Source organism: Labeo rohita, chromosome 23, assembly GCF_022985175.1.
Source record: "Labeo rohita strain BAU-BD-2019 chromosome 23, IGBB_LRoh.1.0, whole genome shotgun sequence".
In the NCBI taxonomy this organism is placed as follows: Eukaryota; Metazoa; Chordata; class Actinopteri; order Cypriniformes; family Cyprinidae; genus Labeo; species Labeo rohita.
Window position 1 is genome coordinate 20,046,954 of NC_066891.1, and position 16,876 is coordinate 20,063,829.

At 34.6% G+C, this 16,876-nt stretch overlaps 2 protein-coding genes across 2 annotated transcripts; one reads left to right on the plus strand and one right to left on the minus strand.

Moving 5' to 3' along the window:
• Positions 1-2,387: 2,387 nt before the first annotated feature.
• Positions 2,388-9,569, plus strand: pm20d1.2 (peptidase M20 domain containing 1, tandem duplicate 2). The gene is made up of 13 exons (XM_051096114.1): positions 2,388-2,665; positions 3,597-3,683; positions 4,013-4,248; positions 4,345-4,431; positions 4,501-4,634; positions 4,725-4,844; positions 4,981-5,056; positions 5,157-5,218; positions 6,889-6,967; positions 7,042-7,113; positions 7,450-7,615; positions 7,710-7,809; positions 7,880-9,569. The coding sequence occupies exons 1-13, from the start codon at positions 2,446-2,448 to the stop codon at positions 8,007-8,009; spliced, it is 1,569 nt and encodes a 522-aa protein (XP_050952071.1). The 5' UTR covers positions 2,388-2,445; the 3' UTR covers positions 8,010-9,569.
• Positions 9,570-9,668: 99 nt separating this feature from the next.
• Positions 9,669-12,954, minus strand: LOC127154623 (acidic mammalian chitinase). Its single transcript, XM_051096279.1, has 11 exons — positions 12,880-12,954; positions 12,764-12,790; positions 12,425-12,629; positions 12,241-12,297; positions 11,975-12,140; positions 11,754-11,878; positions 11,487-11,610; positions 11,155-11,337; positions 10,942-11,058; positions 10,726-10,858; positions 9,669-10,109 (listed from the first exon to the last, which is right to left on the minus strand). The coding sequence occupies exons 1-11, from the start codon at positions 12,905-12,907 to the stop codon at positions 9,877-9,879; spliced, it is 1,398 nt and encodes a 465-aa protein (XP_050952236.1). The 5' UTR covers positions 12,908-12,954; the 3' UTR covers positions 9,669-9,876.
• Between the last annotated feature and the right edge of the window lie 3,922 nt (positions 12,955-16,876).

Below are 16,876 nucleotides of genomic sequence, written 5' to 3' on the forward strand. Positions count from 1 at the left end.
AGCCTCATATTAAAGCTATTATATGTCTCATATTAAGTCCGGCCTTTCAGGAAGAACTCAAGTCTCATACACAAACAGTCATTCATTTACTTCCCTGTTGCAATGAAACTTGTATTAGCTGTCATAAATAATCTGCCCTACAGGTGATTCTTCTGCAAATCCCATGTGCCACATAACTGAATGTTTTTCTAAATTGCAATGTGGAAAAACTGTTAATATTAATTGTTGTTATTAAAGCTATTTAAAATATTAGTGTTAACTGAAAAAAAAAATTTGAATATGATTTTATATATATAATATAATATAATGCATGTGAATGGGTATTGTTTTAGTTTTAGGACAACTTTGATGAAAGGTTTTGATCCACTTGAAACTTTATGTAAACGAAATATCCAGCATTTTCATGTCACTACCGAAACAGTATATATTTTAGTCCATGACTGAGACTGATTTTAACTACACCCCTACATTTATCATCAGGAAATATTTATGAGTCCCTTTCTCTCATAGCTACATGGTGAGCAGATAGGCCCCATCATTTTGAAGAAAATTTGTGTAAAAGTATGAAAAATCTGTGTGTAACTTCAAAGAATGTCACTACCGAACACCATTTTTCTATAATTAAACACTTTTTGGGGAGTTATTCCGTAACATTTAGTTTTTATGTGTACAAACTGTTCAGAACTGTGCTAGTTAACCATGTGTTGATTAGTATCTTTGAGCTAGCTTCAAAATTGTCTAAAATTGTCACTACCAAAACAGTCATGACTAAAACATTTCATCATTGTTACAGTAGTGACAAAAGGGAACACATAACCCTTTATTTGAGGGTAATAAACAAAATTTTAATACAGTTATGCAGCTTTTTAGTATTTTAGTATGTTTCAGTAGTGTTTTAGTATGTGGGTTAAAATTCTGTAATGCAATGTCGCTACCAAACCATTACTATCGCTACCGAAAATGTTTTGTCAAGATCGAAACATGGGATGTTTTGTCAAAAATATAAGATGTTATGATAGTGTTTGGCTCAATGTATATTCAAACTAATGAATCCTTAAGTTTGCAATCAGTATGATCAACTTTTTGCCTTGTATAAAGAAAAATTGGATTCAAAATACAAATCTCAATTGAAACAAATCTCAAATCAACTGAAATAAGTTGTACTAAGTGACAACTTAGATGCTTGAGTTGATTCAACTTAAATTTTTAAGGAAGCTGAGTAACAAGCCCAACTTTAAAGTTTAACAATCCAAATTTTTTGTTTAGTCAAATCAAATGTCACTTAACATACAGCTTAACATTTTAAGTTGACTAAACTTATTTGTGTTTTGACTTAACTTAAAATTTTAAGGCAGCAGGGTAACAAATTATTTTAAGTTGACTCAACAAATTGTTGTTTTTTTTGTTTTGTTTTGTTTTTTTTTGGTAATTTTTTTTTTCTACAGTGTAATCTCATTATTTGGGGGATGGGGGGAGGGGAGAAGACACACTTAAAATATTGTTAAAATTGTAATGGTTGTTGATTTACCTTTAAAAACGTTTTAAGAAAATAGACATATATATATATATATATATATATATATATGTGTGTGTGTATATATACATATATATATATATATATATATATAATATATATATATATATATATATATATATATATATATATAATGTATGTATATGTATGTGTGTGTGTGTGTGTATGTGTATATATATGTTTGTATATGTATGTATGTGTGTATATATATATATATATATATATATATATATATATATATATATATATATATATATATATATATACACAAGGAAGATGTAAGCACAATCTTAATATGTCAGTGTAACCCGTCTTATTAAATTATAATTTACTGTGTTTCGGTAGTGACATATCTCGGAAGAGGACAAATATTAGCACCAGAATAAGCTCCATAATTACTAAAAATATGCACCTTGGATATTATACAGTCTGCATATATAATTTGTGGAAAAAGACATTTTCAGCTTACTTACATTAAAATCATAAAGAAAATTGAAAATATTTAAATACCATAATAATATAGACCATTTCGCTAGATGTAAACATACTGGTCCTGATATACTTCCTGTTTCTTTTTTTTTTTTACTTGACACAAACATCACAAAAAAATACAACCAACATAACATTGACTGGATAAAAATGTTACATTAGCACCTTTAAGATGTATTTGTATACGTGAATTTAAAAAAAAAAAAAAAAAAAAAAAAAACAGAAAGTGCTTCTGGACCAGTGTTGTTTACATCTAGCGAAATGGTCTATACAAAAATAATAAAATAAAACCGTTAAGTCTTAAAATCTCCGTCTTCTTGAAATGTGATTCTAATCCACAGCAACAGAGGGCGTCATCGGTGCGGTATTGAATAAACACGAACTCTGGTTATGAAATGACTGTCTTTAGCACTTCCTGAAACATGACAGGCCATAGCGCTCAGTGGAAATTATTTAAGTTTCTCAAAGTGCTGCTGTTTAGTGTCATATTTTCGATTACCGTTTTGTTCCTTGTCGCCACAGTTAGGACGTTTACATTTGATGCGGACGCGGGGCTTCAGCTGGGAAAATGGGAGAATACAACAGCCATTTCTCTTCATATAAACCCACAACAGAGAAAGAACCTGCTGGCAAATTTCAAAGGTAACACAACGAAGAAATACTACAAAAAAAGTACCAAAAAAGTCGCGACTGCAAAGACCAGTTTGACATACAGCTCATCACGTGACGTGAATAGATGGATTAGGAAGACACGTACAGTTCCCGTTAAACCCATGTAAATTAGCTCTTTCTAAATTCATGGACATTGACAATACTTGTAGTTTCTGTAATGCACATGAGGAAGATTTGTGTCATTTGTTTTATGATTGTGATTTGTCTCTTAGATTTTGGTCTGATGTTAGTGCCTTTCTATTTCTGCGAAGAAATGTCAACTATATGCTTTCTTTAAAAGATGTGATTTGTACTTATTCACACAAAAGTAAAATGATTATGTTGTTAACTTTTGCATTTTACAAGGTAAATATTATATTCATAAACAGAAATTTGCGAAATGCATACCAAAGTGTAATTTATTTTTATCAGAAATGGAGATTTTGAAAAAGTCTCTAATGCAAATTAATAATAAAAAGAATGTCATATTGTTAGATTTCATGGAGAAATTATTTTCTGATATAGCTCCCCCGCTGCAACTGTTGAATATGTCCTAAGGAAAAAGGAAGAAAATGTTAACTATTGTTTAGTTGTTTCAATGGTTTTTGTTTTATTTTATGTTCATATATATATATATATATATATATTTTTTTTTTTTTTTTATTTGTTTATTTTTTTTTATTTTAATTTATATTTGTCTCTCCCTTTAGAACTCTGTTTAGTTTAAGATTCCTTTAATATTCTGTATTTTATATCTCGATTTACTTGTTAATATTTTTGTAATGTTCAATCTTTTTCTTGGATAAAAAAAAAAAAAAATACAGTTACCGTTAACGGAGATAAAAAATGTGCTGTCAACATGCGTATATTGCTGCTGTAGATAATATACATTTTGTAATTGTCTTGTTTTCGTTTCTCATAGCGGCTATTCAGATTCCCACTGTGTCATTCACTGAGACAAATGTGAACCGGAGCGCACTGCGCGAGTTTGACGGGCTGCTGAGGAAAGGTGAGACACAACACTGCTGTCAAAGCAAGATTAATGTTACTGCCCCATTATCTTTTCAGTCACGACGAAAATATTGTAATTGGGAACTAATTTTAATTACCAAAAACATAATTAGCTGTGTCATATATTTTGTTACGACTTGGCCTTCCCAATTCCAAAACATTGTACACATAATGTGGACCTTTTCAGCAGCATGAAAATTTTTTTACAAACATTTTACACGGGACAACATTTGACAAGTATAATTTAGGCTAAATCTGGTACTTGCCCTTTAATAATAATTATATATTGTATTAAGTGTTATTTAGGAATTCGTTTTTCCTTCTCAGTCTTTCCAAAGATCTTCTCATCCAGCTTGGTCCAACATGAGATGGTGGCAAACTACAGTCACCTTTTCACGGTACCAGGTAGCGAGCCTAATCTGGAGCCGTACATGCTGCTGGCACACATTGATGTTGTGCCGGCCGACGAGGCGGATGGATGGGAAGTTCCTCCTTTCTCTGCACAGGAGCTCAATGGCTTCATTTATGGACGAGGAACCATTGACAATAAACAGTCTGTGATGGTACAGTGAATCAGCACTGCATCGTTTTTCACTGAAACAATCGCTCATCTGTTCAGTCCAACCTGATGATAACTGTAATGGTGTGTGTTTTGAAAGGGTATCCTTCAGGCGTTGGAATACCTGCTGGAACGAGATTACACCCCTCGGAGGACTTTCTACATAGGTTTGGGTCACGACGAGGAGGTCGGTCTCTAGTGAATTGCGTAGTTTGGAATGCTTCTTTCAATGCACTTATTTATATGGTTTTGTTAGGTGAATGGTTTACATGGGGCAGTCAATATCGTGAAGCTCCTGAAGAGTCGTGGGGTGAAGCTCCAGTATGTTTTAGATGAAGGCCTGGCAGTGCTGGATGGTGTCATAAGTGGCTTGGATGGACCTGCTGCCCTGTGAGACTGTTATTATGAACATTCCTCTTAGCAGAGTCATTTAGTAATTGAATTAGTGTGTTATATTTGCCGTGTGTGTGTGTTTTGTAGAATAGGTATCAGTGAGAAAGGTCAAGCAACAGTAAAGCTAAGTGTCAGCAGAGCTCCGGGACATTCATCCATGCCGCCCAGAGAAAGCACAATTGGCATCTTGGCGTCAGCTGTCAAAAGGCAAGTGGAAACCCCTAAGCCCTTTTATTATTGGAAAATGGGATTCAAGTTATTTTCAAAGCAGCTGCATTACAGCAGTATTAGATTGAGCTAAATTGTTTTTAACTATATTGTACTTGGTAATATCTTTTCCCAGATTGGAGGAAAATCCGATGCCCAGACTATTTGGTTACGGGCCTGAGCGTGGCACGTTTGAACACCTGGCCCATAAGGTAAAACATGACAAGCTGAGGATTTTACAGGCCACATTTTATTAAATACTAACCTGCTTTATGTATACGTGATAACCATGTCTTTTATTGTCTTTTGTAGTTTGGTTTTCCTCTCAGATTCATCATGTCTAATCTGTGGCTCTTCTCTCCGCTACTCAGCAGGTAGTTTATATTGGTTACCTTAATGCTCGCTATGGTAACTAATGTCATTTCAAAGTATAATATTTATGGGTTATTTATTTATGTATTTTTTCCTTCCAATGATTGTCATCACTAGGGCTGTCACTAACGATTATTTTGGTAATCGAGTCATCGGTCGATTATTCTGACGATTATTCGAGTAATCAGATAGCTATAATAATTATTTTTTTGTAATAAAAATAACCCTAAGCAAACAATAGCCTTTAAAATGATCTAAAATGCACATATAATAGAGTATCAGTAATGTATTATAAATAGTGCTGTCAAACAATTAATCGCATCAAAAATAAAGGTTTTTGTTTACGTAATAAATTTGTGCATACTGTGTATATTTATGTATATATAAATATACACACATACAGTATGTATTTTGAAAATATTTACATGTGTTTACATGTATACATTTATATTCATAATATTTTTGATATATTAACATAACATTCTTCTTAAATATAAAATGTTTTATTCATATATACATAATAAATATACACAGTATGCACACATATATTATGTAAATAATTTTTTTTTGATGCGATTAATCGTTTGACTAATTATAGTCTGCACTAATTATAAACAATAGAACCGATGTACATTATGCATTATATCAAATGACTGCAGAGGGCGCCAAAGTCCTGACGATTGTTTTTACACTGTACAGCTTGATCTAATCCTTGTTTAATATTGACTAAACATTTAATTCAGATGTCCACTTAATAATTAATATTTAAACAGAGTGAGGGAAATCACGATGAACAGTTAGTACATATCCTCCTGTGTTTGCTTAGGTTTATAAATGATTTGCCTTACAAATCGGATGAAATGGCGCACGTTGCATTTCCAGATGATTGAATCGTAGCGTTTGTTAATTTACAATCGTATTATGCTTTATTATAATTCTTAAATGGAATATATATCATGCAGCCTTGGAGAACGATCGAAATAATGCGTGTCATGGATTCTCGTCCGTGGAATGCGCCGCTTCCAGTGTTTGGCTGGTTATTCGACTTAAGCAAATTGTAGTCAAGGATTTTTTAAAATCAAGATCAAGTACTCGAATTGAATCTAGGAATCGTGACAGCCCTGGTCATCACATCCCATCCTGCTTTTCCATAAAAAAGTTGTTAATTTTATTCAGCAAGGACTCAATAAATTGATCAAAAGTGGCTGTAAAGATGTTTCATAATGTTGCAAAATATTTTTATTTAATGTAAATGTTCTTTCTGTTCATCAAAGAATACTGAAAAACTGCATCATGGCTTTCACAAAAATAAGCAGCAAGTTTTTAACATTGATAATAATAATTCAGATTTTTCTGAAGGATGATTTCTGAAGGATCATGTGACACTGAAGACGACTGGGTCAGGCTTCTGGTGTCATTTGCCTTTAGCTATTTTTAGCTGTACAAATGGCTCATTTTGCTGCTTGATGTTGCGCATTGGTGTCTTACCATATTATTTTAATATATAATCTTAATTATGAACACACACTGGTTTGTAGTGCAAACAGTTTTACGATTTACTGGACTTTGTTATTCTTCTTATTTCCTTATGGCAGCTAATGAGCCAGAAGTCTCGCACATTCACAGAAAATGACTTACTTCCACTCACTCATGGTTTAATTTTCACATGCAGGGTGATGGAGAGAAAACCTGACACGAATGCTTTTGTGAGGACCACGACTGCCGTCACAATGTTTAACTCGGGTGTAAAGGTGGGCCTCTCTTTTTTGTTGTAGTCCACAAAGTAGCATGAATGGAGATCTGATTATTTCTCTTTCTCTGACAGATTAACGTAATCCCATCATACGCTGAAGCTTTTGTCAATTTGCGTATCCACTCAGCCCAAACGCTGCAGGAGGTGAGAGATCACGCTGTAGCCACAACAATGACTCATTCAGTTCAGCCTATACTTCTGATAGCTTATCTATTAACTTTTGCTCTTCATACCCTCTTCACACCAAATTTGTTTTTTCATGAATCACTCTGATTAAAAAAATGATTAACTCTAAAAAGGTACTTCACCCAAAAATTAAAATAGTTCCATCATTTACTCACCCTTATGTTATCCTGAACCTGTATGACGTACTTTCTTCCGTCGAACATGAATGAAGATAATTTAAAAAATGAAAGTCTAGTGTTTGTAACTACAGTGTTTCTGAACCGTTTTATAGTTTGATCTCATGTCTTCTTTCAGGTTCTGGAGTTGGTCGAATCAACTGTATCAGATGAGCGTGTGAAAGTAGAGCTGGTCAGTGGATTCGACCCGCTGCCCATCAGCTCCTATGATGAGCAGGCGTTTGGCTTCCAGATCATAAAGAAAACAGTGCAAAGCATGTTTCCTCAGCTCACAGTAGCCCCTGGTACGCCAAGTGATGCATTTCTGCTGAAGCGCCTCTTATGCACATCATTGACTTGTGAAGAGCTACTTCAAGCTGTTGTATGATTTCCACTCAGGTATCTGTGTTGGCAACACTGACAGCCGTCACTACAAGGACATCACGCAAGATACATACCGCTTTGCTCCATCATGGTTCAAACCAGGTGATCCTCAGAGGTAAGACAGAAGAAACGCTCTTTGTACTCATGCTTGTGTTTATGCTTAAACACTCATGTTCTTCCTTTAGATTCCATGGTGTGAATGAGAGAATCTCCATTCAGAACTATGAAGAGATCGTGCTGTTCTACTTCCAGCTCATCCAGAATAACGACATCAGGAAGTTGCCGCCACCTCACAGTAGCCAGCATGAGCTGTAAATGGTGGGACGTTACTTACACTGATCTCGAGACACTGAGGTTTTCGAAACTAAGTTCAGGGAGCTTTGTTTTAGCAGGTACGAAATGAAAATGTGAATAAAATGAATGTAGCTTTAAAAGAACCACAATGGAGAATTGAAGGTTGTGAAACATTTCAGTCATGAAGATCCTTTCTTGCATTTGATACCGAGCAGAGTTTAAACACAAACGTTGGTTGTCAGGTGTTGACAGCATGTATACAAGCAAAATCTCACATTACATACAGTTAAAGTCAAAAGTTTACAAGTTTCTTTTCATGTTCTTCAGAAAAACCCTTCAGGTCCCACAAATTCTTTGGTTTTTTTAGTATTTTTGTGTATTTGAACCCTTTCCAACAATGACTGTATGATTTGGAGATCCATCTTTTCACACTGAGAACAACTGAGGGACTCATGCAACTATTACAGAAGGTTCAACGCTCACTGATGAAACTGTTGAAAAACCAAAGAATTTGTTTATGGATTTTTCTGAAGAACAGTGGGCAGTTTTAACTGTTCAGGATAAACAAAAGACTCATGAACAACTATCACTAAACCAAAAAACACAGCTGTGGATCATTCAGGTAACAACATAGTATTAAGAATCTAGTGTATGTAAACTTTTGAACAGGGTCATTTTTATAAATTCAACTATTATTTTCTCTTATGGACTGTGTGTAAACGTCTTTTATGTGAAATATGTTTTTCAGGTCAATACTGAATAAAAAATAACATGCATTTTGTATGCATGTAAACTTTTGACTTCAACTGTACTTGTATTTCTATTTAAACTGTAGTATCACCCTGACTTAAAAGTAATGGTTTTTGCTGTTGTATTTGGCAGTTAGTCCAGCAGAATTACTAAGTTTGTTGGCTGAATGACAAAGCAACCCTGACCATGACCAAAAACACACCCTTAAGCACAGCATAGTTACAATTCACCTGAGCTCCTTAGAAACTGTACACGGAAAAAGACAAGCTAGCTATGTGAATGAATCAGAATTGATCATTATTGAGTGATGAATGGCTTTCAAGACAAATTTCCAGAAGTTTTAACTCACTTATTGTGTTTCAAAGTATTTGTGAGTGCAGAGGTCTTGAGCTAGTTAACGCTGGTTAATATTTCTAACATCACATTGTCAAACATGCTGCTTTGGACTAACCTTCTGAGAGATTCATCTCAAACAGCCTATCAAATGCTTGTTTTGGATTTACCTTGTTTCAATTTGTTTAGATTTTATGAAGGTTTAGGTTAGCGCCGTTACATTTTCAAAGCTTGCATTATGGGCTAATAGATAAGCCTTAGACTGAAGTGATTTATTATGACTGATTATGTCTGGGTTCATTAACCATTTACCTCATTGGTTGTCATTGGTTGTTTGAATGTTACTTTGAATCCTCAGTAATTGTTTTTACACTGAAATGGTCTGTTCTGAGACTGAAAATTACTGTGAATGTTTTGCATTAATAATTTTGAAATTTCAAGGTTAAATAAATTTTTCATTTCAAGTTTAAATTAATAAATTGTTTTAATATAAACATAGATGGGTGTTCTTGTTTTTTTTTCTAATAAATATTCAAACATTGAAATCGTACCTAAAAATATGTTTAGAAATTTGCAGACAATTAATGCTTAATCAGGTTAGTTTTATTGTGCTCCTTTCTAAGACCAAACAAAATGTAGCATATTATTTTAAGAAAGTAGTATTAAATCATTGGCTGTCTATTAAATTTAAAGAAATGAAAACAGTTCGTAAAGATAAAGTGTGAAACATTTGCACCACTGGCCCCAAACAGTAAAAAATACTGCCAAAATTCCACACGTTTTCTTTTCAGGAGTGAAGCGTTGATTATTTCTTAGGCCAGTCACAGCAAAAGCAGTCAGGATTGTAGACCGTCCCATCAACACAATGCTGTAAATAGGGCTTGCCATGAGAACACTGAATGAAGGTCGTCCGGTCATCTGGGTTTGGGTATAACCCGTCTGTTTTGCCTACACAAAACTCTGGGGGAGCAGGATGGGACGCTGTAGTTGTGGTCTTACCAGGCTCATGTGTTGTATTTGGAGGGACAGGTGGAATATCTGGAGGAGGAAATTTAAATTTGATCATTTATCTTGGTTTGTAGTTGCTAATCTAGTTTATTACACTGCTCTCTGGAATACCTGATTCGGATTGGTCAGTCATGGCATCCAGCTGTCTAATATTTCCTAATATTCAGCTTTGGCAACACTGACTGAAACCAGTGATACTTTCACATCTCATACATTAAACTCACTCTGTCTCGTTTCATACAAATGCAACTGTAGTGGACTATTGTTTCTTAGCAGAAGCTTTAGGTTCATGTACAGGATATGGACAATTATGAACGAATTTCAACTCAAATCATTACTTTATATACACATATTTATGTAATAAGTGTGATATTGTACCAGTCACTATCGCAAAATCTGACAGGCTAATGCAGAACTGACTGTAGATGATCTATTCTTTACATTATCATTGTACTTAAAATGACAGTTGTAATTAATTATAATGATGTATCAGATATATGGAAGCCCATTTTTGCCACTTAAGAAAAAAATTATGGCATAAAAGGTCAAAATGATGAATTAAGAAAAATTAATGGCATATTAAGTCAGTTATGAAACCAAAAGTCGAAATTAAGAGATACTAAGTATAATTAAGATATAAAGGTACCGATATTAAGAAGTGTACGGAGATGTCCAATGAGAGGGTATTTGTCCTGCCCGCAGAACTGTCCTGTAAAGTCATCAAGATCCAGAGCCCAGACAAAAGCTCCTCCAAACTTGTTCTCCTTCAGATAGTTCACCTGAAACAGACCAGATCTAGTTATTTCGAGCATAAGAACTGCATTACATTTTACATATTTTTAAACCTATATGACATATTTACTTTAGTCTGAAAGCTTTCCTTGTTGTCAAATCCCACCCAGTCCTGTCCCTTTGTTGCATAAGGAACTTTCTGATCATCAATCCATTGCACTGTGGTTCCTTGAAGGAAAGTACAGACCTGATGGGAGAATTTTGGTCTGTAACTCTTCTGATTTTATTTTGCACAATGAATAACACTATAATGTAAGTGCATGTGTTTAGGTTGCGGTAAGACCTCATAATACGACCAGAATCCGGCCTCTCTGGTGTATGTACCAGCTGGTCCAGGACCACTAGCTGAAGATCCAACTCCACTGGCTGCAGATGACAGGTGAAATGTTCTTCCGTATGTTGCAAACCCCATCCTCAACTTCTCCACAGGAGCGCCCTGATCTCTCCAGTATCTCATTGCAAAATCCTGCATTGTCATGAACAATCACTTATTTCCTGTATGTTTCCAGCTTCTTGTTATGTGCAGTGACTCACAGAATGATTCACAGTCATTTATATGATATGCATGATGTTTTTCAGAAGTTAAGAGTACAGTAGGAAATAAGGTCTTCTTACAGTATTGAAGTAGATGAGATCTCCTGTGTCTTCAGAGCCACGGTACAGAGGACTGTTGTGCCCGGTGACACTTTCCCATGAGCCATGGAAGTCATAGGTCATCACATTAATGAAGTCCAAATACCTGAATTACCAGAAAGGAGGTAAACACAAGTTTGTAGTCATCAGTTCAGACTCAAGCAAATAATGAGGCTGATTGTGTGGGTCGTGACCAGACTACATATTCATTTGATTCACAAGTGAACAAAAACTCTTCAGAAGACATACTTGGCAACTTCTGCAATTTCATAACCAGCATCAATGGTTCCTTTCCCAGCAGCCACTGCAGCAGTAAGCATGAGTCTGGGGCATCCAGTGGCAACACTTTCTGCCTCGTAAGCTTCCAAGAGCTCCTGTTACAGTCACATGTTTGCACAGGATTAAGATCTATATATGTTTTATTGGATTTTAAAATCGATTGTGTAAATAATCTGTAAATACTGCAGTACCTTGCAGAGCAGTGTGAACCTTTGCTTGTCTTCTGGAGGACTTCCACGGGAACCCGGATACTCCCAGTCCAGATCCAGACCATCAAAGCCATATTTCCTTAGAAATCTAATGGAGGACTGAATAAACGTCTTCCTGTTTTCTGACGTGGACACCATGGTAGTAAACCTTAAGTCATGGTGAGAAGTTTCATAAAGAGGAAATAAACAGTTATTTATAACAAACATCCTTCAAAATTCACATTTTCAAAATTGAGCAGGATTCTTACTGAGCTGTGCCAAAGTTCCATCCTCCGACAGCCAAGAGAGTTTTCAAGTTGGGATTTCTGTCGAGTCAAATATTTGAATCATTTGCTGTAATGCTCTTTGACAAATTATCACAATTCAAACTACATAATGCATTTTATTTTATTAACAAATGCATTCACAAACAAAACATCAGATTTTACATACTTTTTCTTTAGTCCGTTGAAAGACTCATACAAAGTTTCATCATTCCATTCAAAGGTGGACAACTCATTCGCATTATTAATGATGGAAAAAGCATAATTTAGGTGAGTGCACAGATGTGGATCCACATTTTTTGGAAGGTACTTGCCACCGTCAGGTCTGTACTGAGACCAGTTTGTGAAATAGCATGTGAGTTGGGAGGCCCATCCTGAAATAGATATAATATAATATAATACAGTATAATTTAATACTATATAAATTTATTAATTATGATAAATGTTATTATTAGTAATGCATATTATTATTATTAGAAAATGAAACAACAAATTAAACAAAAAATACCAAAGTGACACAATGCCAGGGAAAAGCCTGAAAGACAAAAAAAAATGTTACCATATAAAACACTCCAAGGCCATCAACCTCTTAAAATTCATTCTGTAAGATCAACAATCACTTACCAGCTAGAAAAATTAATTTGGTCATCATAACGTGATGGTTGTATCAGTCAAGAAACTCTGTCTGCTACTGCTGTACGAAAGACAGAAGTTATTGTTTATATTATATACAGAAGTCACTCCTGCATGATACCAATGATTACGCAAAACACACAAAGACTAGTTTCGACCAGTTTCCACAAGAAATCATCAATAGATGAAGAGCAGTACTCATAGTGGACAAATTATACATTGATGGACAGATATTCAAGACAAGGACATTACCCCACGGCTCTATTAGCACCCTCCCTTCAACAATATCATCCCAGCCATAATATATCGCCCTTTTTACCCCCAGCCCCCCCTTACATCTATAATATAATGCACCTACGTCTCGCTATACTATATAAGTATGCACCTCTGTCACCTATGTTTTGTTTTTCAAACTCTGTGTTGTTTTTTGTCTTGTTGTAAATGTTTAGGTTTGTCTAGTGTTATTATGTTTTACTGTTCTGTATTTGATGTTTGGCACACACACATACACACTTGTCAGTATAGAAATATTAGCTCATCATGCAACTCAAATTCATAACCTGGAATATCCGTGGCGTTAGCTCTTAGATAAAAAAAAAAAATGAAGTTCTTTTTTTTGTTTTGTTTTTTTTTTATTGAAGGAAAAACAAAGTGGCATATTACATACAAAGATTACAAGGCTCCTTTCAATTTTTACAATTTTTCCCCCTTTCCCACAACCCACCCCGAAGAACACACAGACATACCAAAAAAAAAAAAAATAGGGAAGTACTCTTAATAAATAAGAACTAATTCCAAAATAGAGAACAAAATCACAAAGTTATGATGTTACAAACAATGAGGAAATACTTGACATAATTGTTCATTGTTAGCCCATTATGTCTGAATGTGTTAACCATTACAGTGCGCACAGGCCTTTTTAGTTACACTGTTAATTTTAGTTTTAGTTTGGGGGGGAGAGAATATGACAACAATGGAGACCATACTAAATAAAAATGTTTAGTTGATCCTCTAAGAGAATATTTGATCTTTTCCAATTTCAAAAACAGCATCACATCACTAAGCCAGAGTGAAACTAAAGGTGGTTTACTTGATTTACAATCAAGTAATATTCTTCTCTTAGCCAGCAGACACGCGAAAGCACAAGCGTCTTGACAATTTCTGGACATTACTGTACCTTGCTCAGGTACTCCAAAAACAGCCATTTCAAAACTAGGCCTAATATCCTTAATATATGCCTTAATATAATATAGAATGACATCTCTCACATGTGTCAGCAACATTTGTGTATATCTTGGATAGTCTAACCTTACTATAATGAAGTCTGTGGAGCACCTTGAACTGAATTAAACTTAAGCGAGTACAAGAGGTTGTACCATTCACCTTAAGTAATGCATTGTTCCAGATTTCCTCTGATATATCCACTCCTAAATCCTTTGACCATTCTGCATGGATTTTGTCTAGATTAATATTTTTAATTGACATTAAAGTGTTATATATATTAGAAATTACTCCCTTCAAATGTAAGGGAATATTTAAAACTTTATCCAATCCTGTACTAGGAGGAGTCGAGGGATATGTGGAACAATGCTTTTGGATTAGATGATGTACTTGAAAATATCTAAACAAGTGTGCTTTTGGCAGATTATATTTTGAAGAGAGAGTTGAAAATGGGGCAAAAACGTCCTCAATGAACAGATCACTAAATTTGGCGAGACCCAACTTTTGCCACTGACTGAAGACTCAGAGTCCAGTTGAGTTGGAAGGAATAGGTGATTCTTGCATATAGGGCTGGCTATGGAGAAGTCTTTAAAACCAAAACATTGTCTAAATTGAAACCAAATCTTAAGGGTATTTACTACAACTGGACATTGAGTGTACGCTGAAATACAAAGGGGCAGTTTAGACAGGGCTAGAGCTGGAAGGGATGATGACTACAAGAATTTGCCTCTGAAATACACCAGACATCTTTGGAGTTCTGAAGCCAATAAAGTACTTTTGAGATATTTGCAGCCCAATAATAATATCTGAAATTAGGAAGTGCTAAACCACCTTGAGATTTTTGTCTTTGAAGAAACTCCTTCCGAATCCTTGGTGCCTTTCCGCCCCATATAAATGATGAGATAAGTCTGTCTAAATTCTGAAAAAAGGATTTGGGTAGAAAAACTGGGATACATTGAAACAAGTATAAGAACCTTGGTAAAATGTTCATTTTTACACAATTAATTCTACCTGCAAGTGATAGAAACAGCAAATTCCATTTTTTGAGGTTTAGTTTTAACTTGTCAATTAAAAGAGCAATGTTCTTTTCGTAAAGGTTAAGGAATCCCAGTGTGATATTTATCCCTAAATATTTAAAAGCTGATAAAGACAACTAAAAAGGTATATCACTATTTGAAATATAGAGAGTGTTATTGTTTATTGGAAAACAAATACTTTTTGAAAAATGTAATTTATAACCTGAGAAAGTGCCAAATTGTTTCAATATCCTAACTACCTGTGGAATACTTATAACCGGATCTGAAAGGTACAACAGCATATCATTGGCATATAAGGATACTCTATGTTCTATGCCCCAACTATTAATGCCAGTAAAATGCTGTGAGCATCTTAATGCTATTGATAGGGGCTCGATGGCTAAAGTAAAAAGTAAGGGGCTAAGAGGACATCCTTGTCTTGTACCCCTTGATAGGGGAAAATACTCTGAACGCACTCTATTTGTAATTACCGATGGTTTAGGGGAAAAGTATAATAACTTAATCAGTGAAAGAAAATGTGTTCCAAAGCCAAATCTTTCCAACACAGAAAATAAGTATTTCCATTCCACCCTGTCGAACGCTTTTTCAGCGTCTAATGAAACGACTACCTGAGGGACAGGGTCCTGAGACAGTTTAGATGAGTGGATTACCCCTAGCAATCTCCGGATATTACTAAAAGAATGACGACCACTGACAAAACCTGTTTGGTCTTTTGAAATCAAATTCTCTATAACTGTATCTAAACGTAAAGCAAGGACTTTTGCCAAGATTTTAATGTCAGAATTTAGGAGAGAGATTGGTCTGTACACTGTAAAAACAATTTGTTGAGTCAACTTAAAATTATTTGTAACCTGGCTGCCTTAAAATTTTAAGTTCAGTCAACTCAAAAAAAGTTTATTCAACTTGAAATGTTAAATTATACTAAGTGACAACTTAGATATTTGAGTTGAATCAACTTAACATTTTTAAGGCAGCTGGGTTACTTACCCATCTGTTAAGTTTAGCAAACACAAATATCTAAGTTGTTACTTAGTACAACTTAACATTTTAAGTTGACTAAACTTATTTTAGTTGACTGAACTTAAAATTTTAAGGCAGCAGGGTAACAAATTATTTTAAGCTGACTCAACAAATTGTGTTTTTTATTTTTTACAGTGTAGGAATTACATTTCAAGGGATCCTTATCAGGTTTTAACAAAAGAATAATGTTCGCTACATTAAGGTTTGTGGCAAGCTACCCTTTTCCAAAGAATCCTCAAACATATCAAGAAGAATAGGGGCTAATTTATCTGGAATTTTTTTTAAAAAGTCTACTGGGTAGCCATCAGGGCCAGGAGTTTTTTTGTTTTGCATAGATGTAATTGCACTTGAAAATTTCTTCTTTTTGTACAGGTTTCTCCAAACAGGTTTTATGCACAGAATTCAGGGTGGGTTTATCTATACTGTCTAAAAATTCCAACATTTTAGAGTTGGATTCAGGGCTTTCAGAAGTATACAAATTTAAAAAGTAGTTCTTAAAAATATTATTAATTTCAGTTGGATTAACTATTAAATCATTATCACTGTTGCAAATTTGAGGTATAAGTTGAGGAGCTGCTTTAGCGCGGAGGAGCTGCTTTAGTGCACAATAGTTATTGTCTATCAAAAAAAAAAAGAGTCTGCTCACAATTGTCTGAACGAGTCGTCAGGAATTCGAATCTTATTCTGTTATGGCTATATGTGACCCTGGA